This window comes from Eulemur rufifrons, chromosome 10 (genome assembly GCF_041146395.1).
Source record: "Eulemur rufifrons isolate Redbay chromosome 10, OSU_ERuf_1, whole genome shotgun sequence".
Taxonomy (NCBI): domain Eukaryota; kingdom Metazoa; phylum Chordata; class Mammalia; order Primates; family Lemuridae; genus Eulemur; species Eulemur rufifrons.
Genome location: NC_090992.1, coordinates 5,716,901 through 5,736,960, shown reverse-complemented (window position 1 = coordinate 5,736,960; position 20,060 = coordinate 5,716,901). Strand labels below are relative to the sequence as shown.

The 20,060-nt window shown below is 37.1% G+C and overlaps 1 protein-coding gene across 5 annotated transcripts in view; it reads right to left on the bottom strand.

Moving 5' to 3' along the window:
- The window catches only part of CTNNA1 (catenin alpha 1), a 151,455-nt gene that overhangs the window by 101,825 nt on the left and 29,570 nt on the right, over positions 1-20,060 (bottom strand). For 3 of the 5 annotated variants that reach the window (XM_069483702.1, XM_069483703.1, XM_069483704.1), the window contains exons 2-5: positions 18,917-19,023; positions 16,871-17,066; positions 3,383-3,549; positions 2,704-2,823 (exon numbers count right to left, since the gene is read on the bottom strand). In XM_069483702.1, the coding sequence (XP_069339803.1) occupies positions 2,704-2,823; positions 3,383-3,549; positions 16,871-17,066; positions 18,917-19,021 (588 nt within the window). In that variant the 5' untranslated portion in view covers positions 19,022-19,023. The remainder of the gene's footprint in view (positions 1-2,703; positions 2,824-3,382; positions 3,550-16,870; positions 17,067-18,916; positions 19,024-20,060) is intronic. The other 2 variants (XM_069483706.1, XM_069483705.1) reach the window with 2 other exon arrangements.

The following is a 20,060-nucleotide window of genomic DNA, read 5'->3' as shown; positions in this document are numbered from 1 at the left end:
TAAACCGAGATCAGATTAGATTTTAAGACAGAAGGACTATTCACCAAACTGTATATTTTAAATATAACTTAACATTTATTTCACTTATTCAAATGAGAGTTTATATCAAAACCATTAAGTAACATAAACTATGAACATAATTTGGCCAGCTTTCCATATTTATAGAATTACCATTCTATTAAAGAAGTTCTCAGGATCAATCAACCCCAGCAAAAAGAAAAAAAATACTTGTAATTTTTGTGATAGAGACTAAGCCAACACAAATGCAAATGATAAAAGCACAATGAATCTACACTAAGGCAATACACCAAATCTAGCTATATTATCGTGTATAATATTAAGTACTGAAAATGTAAAACCAGGATCTCAAATGTACAGAGTTAATCTGATCCCATCTTATGACCTGAAATATGAGCAACTGCCCACTGAGGAGGGCCTTTTTAGTGCCTGGCACTACAGAAAATACTGCATATACATTATTTAAGGTAATCCTCTCAACCCTGTGGCATAGGTATTTTCTACTAATGTAAATATAACCAAATGACTAAGAAGTCTCCAGTGCTGAGGCTGTCATTTACAGTGATGACAGTCATATTCCCTTAATGAAAGATATCTATAGCAATCATAGTGGGTTACCTACCCAAATCCATTCCCCTGACCCACTTCCTCCTGCCTGTCAGAGCTTTTGTTGGATGTTCCTGTCCTCAGGAAGGCTACCCAAAGCCAAAGGTGGATCTTAATTACCAAGTCAGGCACAATAACTCCATTCCTCTTGCCAATGATAAATGAAGAATAGGCATGTAAGGCCGGGCGTGGTGGCTCACACCTGTAATCCTAGCACTCTGGGAGGCCGAGACGGGTGGATCGCTCAAGGCCAGGAGTTCGAGACCAGCCTGAGCAAGAGCGAGACCCCGTCTCTACTAAAAATAGAAAGAAATTATCTGGCCAACTAAAATATATATAGAAAAATAAAAAATTAGCCAGGCATGGTGGCGCATGCCTGTAGTCCCAGCCACTCGGGAGGCTGAGGCGGTAGGATCGCTTAAGCCCAGGAGTTTGAGGTTGCTGTGAGCTAGGCTGACGCCACGGCACTCACTCTAGCCCGGGCAACAAAGCGAGACTCTGTCTCAAAAAAAAAGAATAGGCATGTTGCACAATTCACCTAGGGGCTTCTAGATTGTTTGCTTATAAAGTGAGACATATGGAAGAAACAGTCCTTTTTTCTCACTGGACATATTGATGTGTGTAAATGTCATCCTTAGAGCTTCTGTAGCTATCCAGTGTCAAGCACACTGAAGACAGCAATGCTGAAAATGTAAAAACTGGACCCTTGATGATAATGCAAAGCCCTTAAATTTAACAACCCTGAAGTCACTTAACCTAACTCGGGACTTCTAGTTAGAAAACAAATCCTGTATATATACATAATGAGTGTGATGCGCACCGTCTAGGAGATGGACACGCTTGAAGCTCTGATTGGGGTGGGGGGGGGCCAAGGGCAATATACGTAACCTAAACTTTTGTACTCTATAATATTCTGAAATTAAAAAAAAAAAAAAAAAGAAAAGAAAGAAAACAAATCCTCCACAGTTCAAGCAGTTTGGGAGCTAAGTTTTCTGAAAGCTACAGCACAAGTATCTTAACTGATACAAGTATTAGCTAACAATTCATCTTTTCAGGGCTTGTTTTAAAATATGAATTATAAGCATAAGCTTGATCAGGACTATGAAGGTTTTAAGAAGCTGGATGGCAACATGTGTATCCTCCTTGTAGAATACACCCCTAAAACACAGAGCATCCAACAGAAGTGCACAGGAAGGGTTTCAAAGCACCCCAACAGCGCAAACACCAAAGAGTTGTTGGTGCTTGGAAAAATAAGAACACTCACCCACTTGTCAAACAATGGAAACTATTAATAATAAATAATAAACAGTTTAAAAAATGACAAAACCCAGGGCTCAGGGATGTGGGGATGGAGATACTTTCTGATATAGAGATTAATTCCAATGTTTTAACTGGTTTAGGTTTTTAAAAATCGAGTTAAACTCCACCACTATGTCAGGTTAATCCTTGAACACACATAACAAAGATCTGTCACCTCTCCAGAAACTACCTTCACCGCAAACTGTAAAGCTACTTAAGATAAAATTTTTATCAGAATTAAAATAGGAGGCTGGGCGTGGTGGCTCACACCTGTAATCCTAGCACTCTGGGAGGCCGAGGCGGGTGGATCGCTCGAGGTCAGGAGTTCGAGACCAGCCTGAGCAAGAGCGAGACCCCATCTCTACTAAAAATAGAAAGAAATTATATGGACAACTAAAATATATATATAGAAAAAATTAGCCAGGCATGGTGGTGCATGCCTGTAGTCCCAGCTACTCGGGAGGCTGAGGCAGTAGGATCGCTTGAGCCCAGGAGTTTGAGGTTGCTGTGAGCTAGGCTGACACCACGGCACTCACTCTAGCCCGGGCAACAGAGTGAGACTCTGTCTCAAAAAAAAAAAAAAAAAAAAGAATTAAAATAGGAGCATCACATGAATGCAACTTAATTACAATTTTATTAACAGCCCCAAACTGAAAAAACACCTCTTAGTTTAAATGTTTCAATGGAATTCTATTGGCAGAGGAAGGTAATGGTACCTTCAGGAAACAGGCTGGATAATAAAATAAACAATTTTAATATATCCCCAAATCGTAATTGTACCTGTTGTCTTTTGGCTGCCATAATGTTCAACTTATCCACTTCAGGTTTCAGGGCTTTATACTGTATTCCTAAGTCTTGTTCATTGCCAGCATTCCTCAGTTTCAAGATACCGTCTTCCACCTATAAAACATGACCCCAGAAGACAAAAATTCTGAACAATATAGGTCTGTAAATAAAGATGACGGTGTCCTACAATTTTTTATTCCTTTTAACAGCTACTCAAAAAGCAACCCACAATCCAAACTTAAGTGTCTTGAGTTTGCATGGCCCTCAAACATTTGGGCAGCTATTACATGGGAGCTTTATAGGAGGTGGGAAAGATACTATCATATTGGCCTCTGTCTAAAAGTACACAGTTTCATGTATCTTGAGTTTCTCAACTCTGGAACTCTACTAATACAAGGAAATTTTTAATGACTACTGCAAAAACAGAAGGAGTCAAAACAGTATCTTTGCTACAAGTTCGTCATTAGAATCAAGACAACGCTGGCTCACAACAGAGCCAGTATCATCCAAACTTGGAGTAGAGGAATAAGTGGAAATTAAACAAAATCATCCCTAGTCCACTGAGATAAACCAAGTTCAAAACCAATCTAAAGCCTAAGGAATGCGGAACTAAGTATGGCCAGTAGCAGCCTTACTGTGATAGACAAAATTATAGACATAGGCCTATACTTACAACTTTCAGCTGAACAAGTAATTTGTAGACATCTGCCATGTCAGCCAAAATCAGCAGCCGGGTAACAGCAGAGAGCAAAGCTCGAGCTGCCCGAACCATGTTGCCTCGCTTCACAGAAGAGCAGGGATCATCTGCAAACTCTCCAGCAGCACTCTTCATCAAATCACCTATTTTACAGAATGAAAAACAAACTCAAAAGAATGATCCCAAATAATTGAGCTACATTTAAAAAAATAAATAAAAATAGTTCAAACTTTGTATATTTCATGCACAGATTTAGTTTAAGGGTTTTCATTTTTATTGTTGTTTGCTGTCACTAAAAAACGCACCCTCATATATTGCTGGTGAAAGCATCTGGAAAATGACTTGGCACTATGTATCAAGAGGTTTAAAGGCTTAAAGAGGCTTTTATCTGACAATACTTCTTTGAAAAAGGAGTATTATGTGTATCCTTAAAAAAAAATTTAAGATTTGAATGGGAGAAAAAAATGGATCAAATGCAATCTACCCTTCAAATGAGAAATGAAAGCAAAGGTAGCAAAGACCTCCAGGCAGAATGAAGCTTAGCAATGTTGGAGAATTCTGGTTTTTCAGAAGCAAGAAGTGAGGCTCTCTCTTAAAAACTGAGCAGGGTGGAAATGGAAAAGAGAGAATGAGGAGACCAGAAGAAACTCTGAAGTAGGTGCTATAGGAAATGAAAAAGGGAATAACTTCAGAGAATGAAAGAATTGTAGGGTAGAAGGGTGGGCCTAGATTTGGCCAAACAGGATGAACTTAAAATAGACTCTAAACCTATAGTCCATCTCAATGAATCAAAACTCTTCAAAGATTAGCTTATATTCAAATAGCTAATACAAGCAAAAAGTCTTATAATTTTAAACAATCATTTAACCTTGCCATACTAATCCCCAAATTTTTCACTAACTCTAATCACTCTTTAAATCAAACCTCCTCTTTCCTCTAAATTCTCACTCCCACCCAGTTGCCTCTTAAATGGTCTTCATGCCTGTACAGTGCATGTATCATTCCAAAATAATATCAGATCAAATGACAGCAAACAAGTGGAACTGGAAGAAACAAAGTAAATTAAATATACTCACATCTACCCTAATCTTTTAGTTTACAGCCATAATGACAAATCCTTAATTTCATGACCAACATGGTATTATTAATACTAATGAAAAAAATACATCAGAAACATACTATATGATAGATTAAAACATTCAAATTTTCTCTATTCACAAAACTATAAACAAACATGTAAATAAGCCTCTAGCTCCAAATAAGGTCCTCAAACTTCTTCTGAATGGTCATCCCTGTAAAACAAACACAACACTAAGATTGATTTGAGATGTTTAAGACATTTCCTTTTAAAATTAAATGCAGAAAAGAATCAAGAATCCTTAAAAACTAAATAAGATAACTGTCAATTAGTTTACAGAGCAAATTTCTAAGACATCAAAAGAATTCTTTCTACACACAGAAGGGCAAACTGGGGAAACTGAGACAGGCAAGTCACATGGTAAACTGTAAAGCTTAGAACATAACTGGGTGTTCTACCTTTGTCTCAGCTATCTCTAGTCAACTACACTACATGGAGTATTAACTAAGAAATAAAGGAAATGAAACTTAAGGGACTCACTACTACTGTACCATCTGCCAAGAAATCAGATCTGTCATCCCCTGGTGTTCCTTCGTAACTAAGCCGGGGATAAAATTTAAGCTCCTCTGGAGTTCAAAACAAAGGGCAATTATAAAGGAAGTAGACCCAAAAAACCCCCACAGTTCTTTATTAGAACAAGACAAAATCAAGGCCTTTCTGAAGCATCAAATATCTTGAGTAAATTCTCCTCAAAGCAATCAAACTTTATAAAGTTACAAGGAAAGGATGGGCTTAAAAAAATATGGTAGGGGGTGGATAAAAAGAAGACAAAGTTTTTCTTTTTTAACTTGAGCCTAAGAGATATGAGATATCCATTATGTTGCTCCTTTAAAATAAAGAATCTTACAGAGTAATATTAGTGAATATATACTACCTTTCTCCTAGAACACTACTGATGTCCATACAAGGTATTGGAACTGAGTGTGAATCTCAGCTTCGCTATTTGGTGGCTGTGTTACTTTGGGTTGCTTCATCTGTGCCTCTGTTTTCTCTTCTATAAAATAAGGACACCATCTTCTACCTCACTGGGTTGTTTTGAAAATTAAAGGAGAAAATATATACAAAGCTCAACAAACACACACTTCGGTGCCCCCTTCCACTTTCACATCTACTTTTTCCAATCCTTAAACCTATTTAGAACATGGTCATTAGCCCCATACCACCTGTTTCTTATATTTTTAGAAATAAAGTCATACTAGCAAGTTTCCTAAAGGATAGAGGAAATGTTGGCTTTTAATTTTAAGTGTTGAAGCAGTAACAAGGGAGGGAGACCTCCTTCACTTCAATCTCTACAGCTCAGAAAGTAGAAAAACTGGGGCCTTTATAATAATAGTGACAAAGAAAGCCTGACTAAGTTCATCATGCTGAGCCTTAATTTTTTTCCCCCCCCAAAAGAGGGACTTTTCAAGCCAAGTTAAGGTTCCTTCCCGTTTTCAGGAACTGGTCATCTTCCTCACGAATCCCATTTACAGCTTCACATCCCAAAAGCCTACACTATTTTACCAGAATGGTTCCCAACCACCATGCCATGGCAGAGAGTCGCATATCCTCAGAAATCCAGCTATAGAAACATCTCTACAGCCTCTAAAAGTCCTCCAAAGAGCCCCAATAAATACAGCAAAGTTATATCTTCTTCCTTAAAATAGTAATAATACTAAAGATACTTTTAACATGCTCCCTGACCAGAACCTTTCTACCTTTAAGGTCCAGAAAAAAGAGTTTTGCCAGCCCAGTAGAGGGACGTGGCTTATCTTCCATGAATGACACAATCCACCCACACAAGGTACCTTTATTAATGGAAATGTCTTTCATTTCCACTTTAAATGGCATTTATATAACTATCTGTACTGCTCAGTGAGAACAGAGATCACAGTGTATTGTGTCATGAGGAAGGGATGCCAGAGACTACACCAACATGTACCAAAATATCAAGTTTAACTGCAAGGTGGTATAGCCTGATGAATGATTGTTTTGTTTTTGTTTACTCTCTATAATGAATACACTTTTATAAGAAAAAAGTTTTTAAATGATCAAAAAATTTTTAATATCTTTAGTTTGTGTGTGATACATAAAACTCAGGTTTCAAAACCTTTTTTCTGAGGTATAAAAATCCCATGGCTACTAGTTCACTTCAAAAATGAAAAAGTAAAATTAGCACACATTATTTTTTTTTTTTTTTTTAAAAAAGCTTATAAAATCAGCTACCTTGAGAGGCTTACCCAAAATATGGGTAAGCCAAATGATAAAATAAGGGGGTATCTGCAGCCTCAATCTCATGGCTTTTATTTTTTGTTTAGTTGCTGCAGGGGAAAAGGTTCAACTATTACATAGACCTTAGGTAGGCCTTTCTTGAACAGAACATTTTATGAAAGCTTATTGTTTGTTATCAACTGCCAAATCCAACAGAGAAAAGATATTTTAAGACACCCACCTGAATATGCTTTGGCAAACCAGCAAAAACAGTCCTGTGCTAAAATGACAAAAGCTTCCAGAAGAAGAGTTAAACGTCATCAACTATCTTAAACATGTTCAAATTATTCATTTCAGGATGAGTTTCATGGCTATACATGGAATTGTGACTCCCCCACTCCCACTGATTTCCCAGATGACCTTGCTCAAGTCACTTTGCTCTTTATCTCAAAATGATAAAATTTCTTTTCTTCTTAGATATCTCATACTTGTTAACGATGGTAGCCTTCAGTCGTTTAAAGTAAAACACTACCATTATAACTACTTACCATACTCCTTTTAAAATTCTGACAAGTGAATAAAACTGTGGCCATAATAATATTAAAGAGAAGTCTTGGCCAGGCTAGGTGGCTCACGCCTGTAATCCTAGCACTCTGGTAGGCCAAGGTGGGAGGATTGCTTGAGCTCAGGGGTTCAAGACCAGCCTGAGCACAAGTGAAACCCCATCTCTACTAAAAATAGAAAGAAATTAGCTGGGCAACTAAAAATAGAGAAAATTAGACCAGGCATGGTGGCACACATCTGTAATCCCAGCTGCTTAGGAGGCTGAGGCAGGAGGATTGCTTGAGCCCAGGACTCTGAAGTTGCTGTGAACTAGGCTGACCCCACAGCACTCTATCCCAGGCAGTAGAGACTTTGTCTCAAAAAAAAAAAAAAAAAAAAAAAGAGAGAGAGAGAGAGAAGTCTTTCATTTGCTGGTGCAAAATAATGTCCTTAAATCATATTATTCCATATAGGATATTATTCAGCCATGAAAAATTATGCTGTAGGACAATACTCAATGATACCGAAAGATGTTCAGGATCCATTAAGTGAAAAAAACTAAATGACATAACTGAGCACAACATATTTCCACCCACGTGAAAACATTCATAGAAAACAAACCGGAAGGGTTTAGAAAAAAATGTTAACCATTAGTTTCATTTCTGGGCTATAGATGAACCCAGAGATGTGGGGTGATTTTTATTTATTTACTTTTTTTTGTTCTTACTATCAAAACAGATGTTCACTGCAGAAAATTAACTTTTATTTTAAAAATGTTTTTAATTCTATGCAAGGGACAGAGAAAGAAAAAAAAGAACAAGCAACCAACACCACAGGCAAGCCTGTTATAAAACTGCCCTATACTTAACAGCTTAGCATCTTTTTAGTGTTTTCCAAAGTAAAAAACATTCAGCCCTGGATCTGAATGAATACCTAAAACTTCCCTATCATGGGATTCCTAATTCTTGAAAGTTACTTTTTTGTGCTTTAGCTACACTGCTAAATCTACTTTATATCAATTCTCAAAATACATCTCATTAAGGGATCTGACCAAGAAGTGATGTAACTACCTTCAATCTCTTTGTTATCATTCTACCAACTTTCATGTTACAAAATAATAAAATGAGAGGATCAAGACTTCACAAAATTTTTTGCTAACTTCAAGATACTCAATACACATTTCCCACTGCATTCTATCCCTGCCCCACCCCCAAATTTTAATTCATTTTCTATGACCTGGTAATAAAATAAGACATTTTCCACACTTGTCAACGAAGATAAACTGGCAATACAGTTGCAAAGAATAACATGTGACATGAGGATGAAGCAGAATAAAACACTTCAATCTTTTCCACCTTAACCTTTCTATTAATGAACAAAGAGATATTTGGCAAAAACCACTAACCCCTAGATACTACCCCCATAATTACGGAAAAACTGACAGTGATTCCAAGAATCCTTGACAGAAGCTTTAAGAGAATTTTCTGGGATGCTATTTTTATAATCCACAAAACTATTTATCTTTTGAAAGTCAACCCAGGAAATAAACATTTATTAATTATATCAAGTTACTTAAATACTATAAGACCATCTGAATCAGATAGAGTCTAGAAAACCTCTCAACTTACCCCCGTTCCCTATATCCTGAGTGCAAGGAAAGAAGCTTTGAAATTTCTACTTTTTCCAGTTGACAGACAGAATGGATTAAAAAAAATGTTAAAATAAAGTACCACACATATTCATGTTCTCATTTTCCTTACTAATTCAAGAGTGCCCTGCTGCTATTCAGAAACACTCCAAAGAGAGGCACTTACTTCCTGATTACACATTCAAATAAATGCATAACATGCATTTCAACTTGGAATCACTTTCTTAAGAAATTATCTAGTAGAAACCACGTTACTGCAGTATCATGGTTGAAGTCATGCCAAAGCCAAAATTTTAATACCTAAAATAACTTCCTCAGCTATACTGTACAGATATATAGAGGCAGTAATATTATCCACTGTAACTTAGAAGTATTATTATCCTGCTTATTTATTTTTGTGAGCTTAATAAGATAGACTTCAAAAAAAAAAAAAAAGAGGAGCAATTTCAAAACGTCAGGAAACATTAGAATTTAATAACTTCACTCTTCTTTCCTCACTTCCAAGCTGGCTACACCAAGTCTGCAAAGTAGCATATGCTCACACAAGGGTAGTGATCCAGAAGCAGACAGCATCCTTGACACATCCTAAGTCAAAGAAAATATAGCCTCCGTCCTAAAGACTTATGGTTCAAGTAAGACAGACAACTTTAAAACATAAAACTCCCAGATGACAACCAGTTAATGATTTTTCAGAATTTATATTTTGCTTTTCCTGCTCAAGTTAAATGAAGAGAAAGAGAAAATGGATTAAATGATGAGACTGGAGGAATGGGGTCAATAACAAATAATTTCTAAATTAATTACAGTCCTCAGGAACACACAAAGGGTAGGAATCAGAGTGGGAGCACTTCTAATAACAGACCAAGCCATAAGGGGATCACATGAAAAGAGACATCCACAAAAACAAGAAGAGAAAACAGGGTGAAAAGTCTAAGATGACAGGGAGAAAAGGCAGAATAACAAATGAGAAGCCAGAATCAAAGCAAGAATGTGTGAAAAATCAGCTGATTTCTTATTAGAAAGTTCTTATATACTAATATAAAAACCTAATTAACTTTAATCTTTTTCAAAATGTTAAATGTTTCCCTGTCATTGCTCTTCCAGAACATCATTAACACTTTTTGAAACACATACTCAACATTCCAAAGTAGGAACACTTGTCATTTTTCTCCTATAAAAAATTAAAAAGCCCATATGTAAGATCAAGCTCGTGATCTCTACCTGAATAAAACCACACTAACCAAATCAGACAAATTAAAATGCAATCTCCCTCACACACCCACACAACACTCTTCAAAGCTGTTTCAAGTCTTCACATTATGAACTCAGCAAACCCAGAACTCCACTCTGTCTCCTGTCTACCTCTCAAACCCTACTAGAAACAGCTTTGTCCTGATCACATCTGCCTTTTACCATCTATCTTCCAGGCTGCCTATATTAGATGTGGGTACATCAGTCTAAAGCTGTCAACATCTGCACTGGACAGGAGACCATTTTCACCTCCTTCAATCTGACTCTCGTCAGTTGCCAGGGAGAAAATTACGCCTCAAGAACCTGACAGCTTGTGCTCAATATCCGTTTGTCAGGGATGAAATAGTCACTGTTTTCCTTTAAATTGCCTTGCCAAGATTCACAATGAAAAACTAAACTATACACACACATACACATGTGTGTATACATTTTTTCTCCCTATACACAAATCATTCAAGCTGTACCAGGGAAGATGGCATCTATGTCCTCAACCTCATTATACAATTACTGAGATCAATAAAAGAACATCTCTTAATTAATACCAATTAAAAATACTCTCACTGCCCACTGCTTCTTTATGACAATGACCTAAGCGACTGTCAGTTTTATATGGTTAATTCCATGCTTTCAAGGTGTAAAAGAGCTGAGAAGATACTATACCATTAGAGTACACTCACAAATCAACTATAGGTACCAAGATTACCGAGATGCCAGCAAACTCACAAGTTTTAACCCTCCTGTTTAGTAGCCAATAAATATTGTTTTCTCATTCCAAAAAACAAGACATTTTTTACATAAAAGATGGTTTGTGTAATGACTGAGATTTAGTATTGAACACTGTTTGTTTTCAGTAAGCTGAAGTCTTACTTCCACTCAAGAATAATGCATTTGCACTATCATCAAAGTTTGTCTGAAATGGAATAATGATCTCAAAGCCAGAACTTGAAAAGAAATGTTCCAAAGAAATCTTAACACAAATATACCTGAACATAAATAGACGTGAAAAGGAGGAAACTATAAACCAAATATTAAGGTGTTTGCTTTGTATTTAAAATAGGACAAAGATATTTAGTAACAAAAAAAAAAAAAAAAAAACTTACTCTAACTTCTAGGCATCTGAGGGAGAAGGGCTGTATAGTTGTCACTAGTAAATATTTTTTCAGTATTACAGAAGAGGCGGCAGTGAGTTATCCAGATGTTTTCGTGGTGTCCATGAACACATGCATACATGAGACATGACTGGCTGTGGTTAGTGGTATGATAGTCACAAAAGGAAGATTAAACCAAATGGTCCGGTAGACAGTAAGAGTCACTGGCATTAGCTACAATCCTTGCTTTATTCAGCAAAACTCAATCACCTTTACCAGGATCTACCATAATCTTGACCCACCATAAAACCAAAATTACAGACACACATAACCATTTCTTGATTTTCCCTCCAAGGTAATTCTACCTCTTCTATGCCAATAGATTCGTAAAGAGAAATTTAAAAGATCAGCATCTCCAGCCATGTTTCAGTTTTTTTAAAGCCTGGTGGAATTTCAATCAAAAAGAAAAATAGGGCCAGGCGTGGTGGTTCATGCCTATAATCCTAGCACTTTGGGAGGCCAAGGCAGGAGGGTCACTTGAGGCCAAGAGTTCAAGACTAGCTTGGGCAAGAGTGAGACCCTGTCTCTACAAAAAAGTAGAAAAATTGGCCAACGCATGGGGGCGTGCACCTGTAGTCCCAGCTGCTTGAGAGGCTGAGGCAGGAGGATTGCCTAAGCCCAAGAGTTTGAGGTTGCAGTGAGCTACGATGACACCACTGTACTCTAGCCCTGGTGACACAGCTAGACCCTGTTTCAAAAGAAAAAAGAAAGAAAGAAGAAAAATAACGGGGCTTCAATAAATCAACAAACAAAGGAGCACGAATGTTTACAGATACCTATCACTGCCTTGGGAACTCTCATAAGCACCATGATATTTCAGAAATATTAACACACAAAAAGGGTTCAACATCTATTACAAACCTATAATGCAAAATATTTTAAAAGGAAGCATTTTACACCTATAAAGAACCTGGAGTTCTTAGTGACCCACACTGCTTCAATTTTACCACAAACGTTTCAAGTCACAGGAAAATAAATTATTACAATTTTTCATATACCAAGACCCTTAGTTTTATCTATTGAAAAAATCAGCTATTTGCACAGGCCAACCGGGCAGTTAACTTGCATGACAATTGGCCAATTCTCCCTTCCCATTCTCTGTTACAGCAGCCTCTTCCTTAGCAGCTCCATTTCATCCCCCTCTACTATGAGGGTCTCCAGACTTTAGGTCCTGCCTCTAGGCTCTCTCCTAACACCTTTGACCCTTCCTGCACACAGCAGAGAGACTAATCTCCCCCAAAACATCATTTTTCTTCATATTCTGTGTTGCCCAGATGGCAGAACTTCTTAAAACAGGAAGAAAATTAAAGAGACATATTTTAGTTTAAGGGAAAAAAGCTTTAAAAATAAACACAAACCAATACTGGAAAGAGCTGCTTCCTGAGGTGTTGAGTCCTGTATCGCTTGATGTATTCAAACCTAAACCATCTAAGCTGTGAGGCCTAACCACAGAATTCTGATTCTACATCATTTCCCTGATAGTCCTCCCTTCTTCACCTGGCATTCCAAGCCACCCTCCAAAATCAGCTCCAAACTAGGTTAAACCTCACCTGCCAGCAATGCTCAACATGACTAGTACTCCCCCAACCTCCAGTCAGGGTCCTCATTGTTGCTCGTGCCCATCTTACATAGTCTGTTATTTTTCTTACCTGGATGACTTCCGCCCTCCCTTCTTCCACCTTTCAAGACCCAGTGCAATCTCTAACACCTTCATGAAGATTTTCCAATCCTATGCTTACCCTCCCATTTCTCTGCCACTCATGCTATTAATACTTTTTTTTTTTTGAGAGACAGGATCTCATTCTGTCACCCAGGCTGAAATGCAGTGGCACCATCATAGCTCACTGCAGCCTCAAACTGCTGGCCTCAAGCAATCCTCCTGCCTCAGCCTCCAGAGTAGCTGGGTTTACAGGTCTCTGTTGAAAACTGAGGCACATGTACACCTCAGTTCATATAATGTGGCTACTCAACAACTAATTTAAACTGATTAGCAGTATAATGAAACTCCTAGATCACAGGAATTTGGATGCCATGTTTGGTGACTGGCTCCCATCCAGCAGGCTAATGAAATGGCTTATTTGGCCATTTCATTACTCTGGAGGTAAAGTGACCCTGAGTTTTATGTACGCAGATTTTTTTTTCACCTCACTTATAGCATTATGGTAAAGTTATAGTGTACTCACAAATGTTCACGTTTATTATTCATATAATGAGGGACCAATACCAAAAGAAAGTTAAGTTATGCAGCAAAAACTGTATACATTCAAGTTTCTGGTTACTAATTATGAGCACACAGAAAGCACAAGACATGCACAAACCTAAAGATACAGAAGGTCTAATTTTTGCCTCAAAACTGCTATTTATTTACATACATAAATAAATGCTACCTTGAAAACAGTAAGTTCACATGTTTAACAGCCTGGGAAAATCCTAGATTTGGATTAGCAAACCATAGCCTATAAGTCAAACCTGGCCTACTTCATGTTTTTGTAATTAAGTATTATTAGAATATAGCCATGCCCATTTGTTTATATATTGTCTATAGTTGCTTTCCCAATACAACAGCACAGCTAAATAGTTTCAACAGAGACCTCATGATCAGGAAAGTCTAAAATACTTACTACTTGGCCCTTTACAAAAAATTTGCAACCCCTGTCCTAAACAAAAGTCATCAACACTGATTCAGAACAAAGAAATCTCACATATCTGTTAACAATTAAGTGTTTCAGTGGATAAGCATATATTTTATAAACCAAAAAAATTCAGAAAAGTTAGGTCAGGATTTTGAATAAATGCTCAGGACCACTGAAGCCAGGCCAGGGAAAATTATTTGTATAAATTTTCTTTGGCTGCCTAACAAATTATTCCAAAAGTTGGTAACTTAAACATTTATTATCTCTCAGAGTTTTCTGTGGGTCAGGGATTCAGGGTTGGCTGGGCCTGCTGTCATCTGAAACTTGACTGGAGCTGGAGAATCTGCTTCCAAGGTGGTTCACTCACATGCAAATGTGTGCTGACCCTTGGTGGGAGACTTTGGTTCCTCTCCATAGGACCTTCTGAGTGTCCTCAGGACATAGCAATCAGCTTCCCCCAGAGTGCATAATCCATGAGAAAAAGCCAGGTGGATACTACACCCTTTTTATAACTTTGCTCCAAAATAGATATAATCACTTCTACCACATTCTACTCATTACAGAAATGAGTCACTAAGTCTGCCCCACATTTAAGGGTTAGGCTCCACTTTTTTAAAGAGGGTGTCAAAAGAATCTGTAAACATATTAACGCCACTACAGGGTTTCAAATGATGAGTAGACAGCTTCAACAACATAGTCAACAAGTCTTGGTTGATTAAAGAATTTGTGCTCAGTCATTTTCATAATATGTACTTTGTTCTATTTATGATAGGAAAGTGATTTCATCACCATTTGTTAAGATTCTCTAAAGAAAAAAAGTAAGCCAAGAGAAAAAAAAGGAAGGCATTTCAGCTTTTCATATCTGATGCAATAATGATGATGAGAAGCAGTTATATTTTGGTTTGGGCTTTTTTTTCTTTCGAAGAGAAGGCAAATTATGGTGAATAGATCATGATCATAAATAATTGCAAAATTGGAGTAGGACAGACAAGTCCTTATGATTCAGAACCACATAAAATTGTCAAATGCCTGGGCTACAAAAAAAATTTTAAAAAGGAAAAAAAAGAACCACATAAAAGATTTTCATAGATATAAACAAAAATAACAAGAAAAGAAAAATTCGGATATGTATTCAAAATTGTGGGGGTTTTTTTTGGGCAAAGGGGGTGTATATTGTGCTATGGTTGCCATGCAGATTTAAATCAGAGAAACTTCTATAACAAGAAATAGTGAAATAAAACAATTAAATACATTTTGAAAATAAATGTCAGTCCCTAAACTCAGTGAACACTTGGCCAGTCATCTGTTAATATAATTGTGAGTTTCATTACAGGAGACAAGAAGGGGTGGGGAGAACTCTCCCATATAAAACAATAAAGCAATAACCATTCTCAAATCCTCAACAGGAAGCTCAAAAATTGTCCTAAACTGGAACATTAAACTGCTTTAAAATAAATTAATTCAAAACTTACTGTACTAGGTTGAATAGTATCCCCCAGAAATTCATGTCCACCCAGAACCTGTGAATGTGACTTTATTTGGAAATAAGGTCTTTGCAGATGATATCAAGTTAAGATGAGGTTATACTGGTTAAGGTTGGCCCTAATTCAATAACTGATATCCTTACAAGATGGACATTTGGACACAGGGACATATAGGGAGAAGAGAACGTGACAACAAAGGCAAAGATTGGAATGCCAAGCAATTCATACATTCCTTGCATTCCTACAAGCCAAGGAATGCCAAGGATTTCCAGCAACCACCAGACGCCAGGAGAGAGGCATGAACAGATACTTCCTGAGCCCCAAGAAGGAACTAAGCCTGCCAACACCTTGATTTCAGATTTCTGGCTTCCAGAACTATGATAATAAATTTCTATTGTTCTAAGCCACCAAGCTTGTAGTAATTTATATTATAGCAGCCTTAGGAAACTAGTATACCCAACTAGTTATTATTATGAAATTTTAATAATTTTATCATTTGCAGTATTAGAAGTATTTATCTTCACCCTGAAAATTGAAAAAAAATATTTACCATTGAAGGTTACTGGAGATGTCATCTCCATTTATGGCACTGTCCCTTTTTGGCTACTGCCATAATACTCCATTGGACTTTGCTGTCAAGCACAAGAGGTCTAATGAGGTTCTCCCAAAGGCCAGTAAAGCACCTGTACAAAACAGGAGCTCAGTTCACCCTTAGGTGATATCCAATGACCTACCAGAAACCTACATCTTTGTTGAAATCCTCCTGCTGGAACAGAAGTCTAACACAAAAATTACAGGTTTCAAGAAGTCAATCTTCCAGATTTAAAGCCTTCTTTTCAAATTTGTAACATAATGATGATGATAATTTTTTCTAACATTAATTACTGGTAAGTTGTGGATTCCCATTTTACTTTCTATTAATTCTGAGTTTCCCAAAACATGATTCCTTTAAGCTCAGATTTATTTATGTCACACTCAAATCAGCGCAAATATGCATGGCTGACTGAACATACCCTCCGATACAATAGGACAATTTCTAGGGTATTTTCAGAATGGCTAGATATTTTTCCATTTTATCACCCCATATCATATCTTCAGCATGAACTAAAAAGGTGTCACATAGGATGAAAGGTAAAATTCTGTCCCATTTATTTCCTATTAAATTGTGTTACCAAATTTCTAAGACTTAGCTATTACTTGAAACACCCAAGAGTAGTAGATTCAGATCCTTCAGAGATGTTCCTGTGTAAGCATCTCTCTTGATTAAAATATGAGCCAGTACAACGTAATTCATCTCCAATAACTGAACATTATTAAGCAATTGGCAAGCATGAAAATGAGAATACTGACCACAAAAAAAGTTTTTGTCAAAGAACTGATTTTCTAGAAAGACTTGCCTCTATCTATACAAAAGGCAATATTGACCTACCTTGTTTTCGAACATCTTCTACAGCAGCTACAAGCTCCTCCTTGAGAAACTGACTCTCCTTTGCAATTTTATCACCCTTCTCCAAGAAATTCTCAGTTGCTTGTTCAACGGATGCAGCCAAAACATGGGCCTTCTTAGAACGACCTCTCTTCTTATTAGAGGGCCCCTTACTATTGGTGTTTACCAGAGTTGTAACCTAAAAGTTTCATTTTTAAAAATTAAACCACAGTCAATTAAAATGAAAATGATAGGAAAACATCTTTAAAGACAGTAAGAACAAGTTATTCATTAAGGAAATGAAACATAACATTTATGAAATTCCACTAAGTATTAACAAATATACAACTCTCCATATTTGAGATATACAGTGATGATACTACAGTTAAGTTTCAAAACAATTTAGTTTTCTCAAGGTGCAAAATAAGAAATATAATACATATTTTAATTCCTCAAATATGATCATTAGGTTTGATTTTACAAATTAAAAAAATGATTAGTTGGCCGGGCGCGGTGGCTCACGCCTGTAATCCTAGCACTCTGGGAGGCTGAGGCGGGTGGATCGCTCGAGGTCAGGAGTTGGAGACCAGCCTGAGCAAGAGTGAGACCCCGTCTCTACTAAAAATAGAAAGAAATTATATGGACAACTAAAATATATATATACAAAAAAAATTAGCCGGGCATGGTGGCTCATGCCTGTAGTCCCAGCTACTCGGGAGGCTGAGGCAGTAGGATCGCTTAAGCCCAGGAGTTTGAGGTTGCTGTGAGCTAGGCTGACGCCACGGCACTCACTCTAGCCCGGGAAACAGAGTGAGACTCTGTCTCAAAAAAAAAAAAAAAAATGATTAGAGCTGGGCACAATAACTCACACCTATGACCCCAGCACGTTGGAAGGCCAAGGCAGGAGGACTGCATGAGGCTAGGAGTTTGAGGTGAGCCTAGGCAACACAGTGAGATCCTGTCTCTACAAAAAAATTTCAAATTAGCTGGGTGTGGTAGTGTGCACCTGTAGTCTCAGCTACTTGAGAGGCTGAGGGAAGAGGATGGCTTGAGCCCAGAATTTTGAGGCTACAGTGAGCTATGATGTCACTACTGCAGTCCAGCCTAGGCAATACAGCAAGACCCTGTCTCTAAAAAAAAAATGATTACACACAAGTTAGATGTCTCTAGTATATGTCACCAAGAAGTTCCAAAAAGAGGTTAACAATTAGCTTTATGTGGAGGTTACATTTTGCTACTGTTTTCAATCTTTGCAAAATGTTTTAAGACAACTTGCTTCTAAAGTCTTTTCACAGTTTATTCACACAAATCTCAGCAATTACTTAGTAAAGGAACAATAAATTCCTTAATAAAGAAAGCAATGATTGTCCAAAGAAGCCTATAGGGATGATGCTTTATGTCCCAGAAAATTAACCCTCATTAATACACAGAATACCAGATGAGCTGTAGGTTGAAGATGATAAAGGTTTGCTATATTGTAGACTTGCCAAACAAAAGACTCATTTTCTTTCTCTCACACGACATAAAATATACATACATACTAAACATGTAAACTATATCAAAACACTAAAAGTACATAGCTAGTTGCTAACAGTTAATGAAATATCATACCATATGATACCTGTATTTGTAATAGAACATACCAAACCCAAACCCTTGAATTGAGTTGCCTGCTAATTAATCCAATACAACGAAAGATGTGTTAAGCAGAGTGAGAAATCAAGGTTCCATATCCCATCTTTCTTGGGTTTTTCCTCAAAAGAAGAGTGAAGTATCTATGAAGTACAAACATTTGCAAAGTTGCACTACATACCACTAACCCCAGTTATTGGCAATAAGACTGATGAAAATGGCATCAGTGTGTTCTAAAGGGTCAAATAAATCCATACATCAATTACTAGTGGAGCCAAATCATCTAAGTACCATCAACCTAAACTCGACCACTTGAAATAAGTTTCTGAACTAAATAATCTTGCTTTTCTGTTTGTTACCAGGCCTACTGCTATGGAAACATGTTACAACTATGTATCTGTGTTTTCAGATCCTTACCTGTGTAACAAGAGGCTCCAGCAGTCTTTCGACGGCCAGAGTCCTGATCTCTAGACTTTTGGGATCCCATTTGAAGTTTATATTGCCTGTGTGGACAGCAGTCATTTCTAAAAATGAAACAAAAAGCCAAAGTCAGGCAAACATCAAACACAAACATGAAATATAAAACAAATCTTCTCCTAAAGACTTTTACATCAGGAAAGCTACATTCACCACAGACAAAAAAAATACTAACTACGCTGCACATAAGGGCCCAGTAACTCTTAACAGCCTCTTATATTTAAAGATTTTGAGTTTACAGATATTAACGCTAAGGGAACTACAAGAGGGCATTCCCAAACACACAGAACCTTTTCCCTTTGGGCTTTTCTGTTTCTACTTCCAGTTTTTCCACCCTGCCTTTAGAAGCAAGACAAAAAGCTAAAGTGAACGAAGTCTACTTCATTTATTCAAAAACTAATACAGAAGATCCTGATTTTTCTTATTTTACAACATTTATACTACAGTACTAACTAAAAGGTATGCCTCACTTCATTTTTTTGACGGATTCTTAGAGAACATCTTGTCTTACTCTATTAAAACATAATGCTTAAATCTGCTGCCCTCTGCACCTACAGCTATTATTACTCATAGCCAGAAGAAATTTCAAGTCACACTTAGTCTAATATCATTGTATCGGTGTCAAGGGAAACTTCCATTAGACAGAGGCTTTAAGACAAGGGGGAAAAAATCGTATGAAAATACAAAGTAGTTAGTGCTTTCTTCTAAAAGTAGTGCCTTCGATACTTAAAAAGAAAAAAAAAATACAGGAAAGGCATGCAGTTGAGGTAAACACTAACATAAACTTTCTAGACAACAAACTGTTGGTAGAAATTTGAAAGCTTATTAAAAAGGCATATTCTTATGGTCCAAAATTCTACTTCTAGAATTTTATTCTAAAGCAAAAGTTAAGGTCATATAAAAACTTGGATACAATGATATTCACAACAGCACTGTATAAAATCATTAAAAATTACAAACTACCAGCTTGACATGGTGGCTCATGCCTACAATCCTAGCACTTCGGGAGGCTGAGGCAGGAGGACCACTTGAGGCCAAGAGTTCCAGACCTGCCTGAGCAACATAGGGAGACGCGGTTTCTATA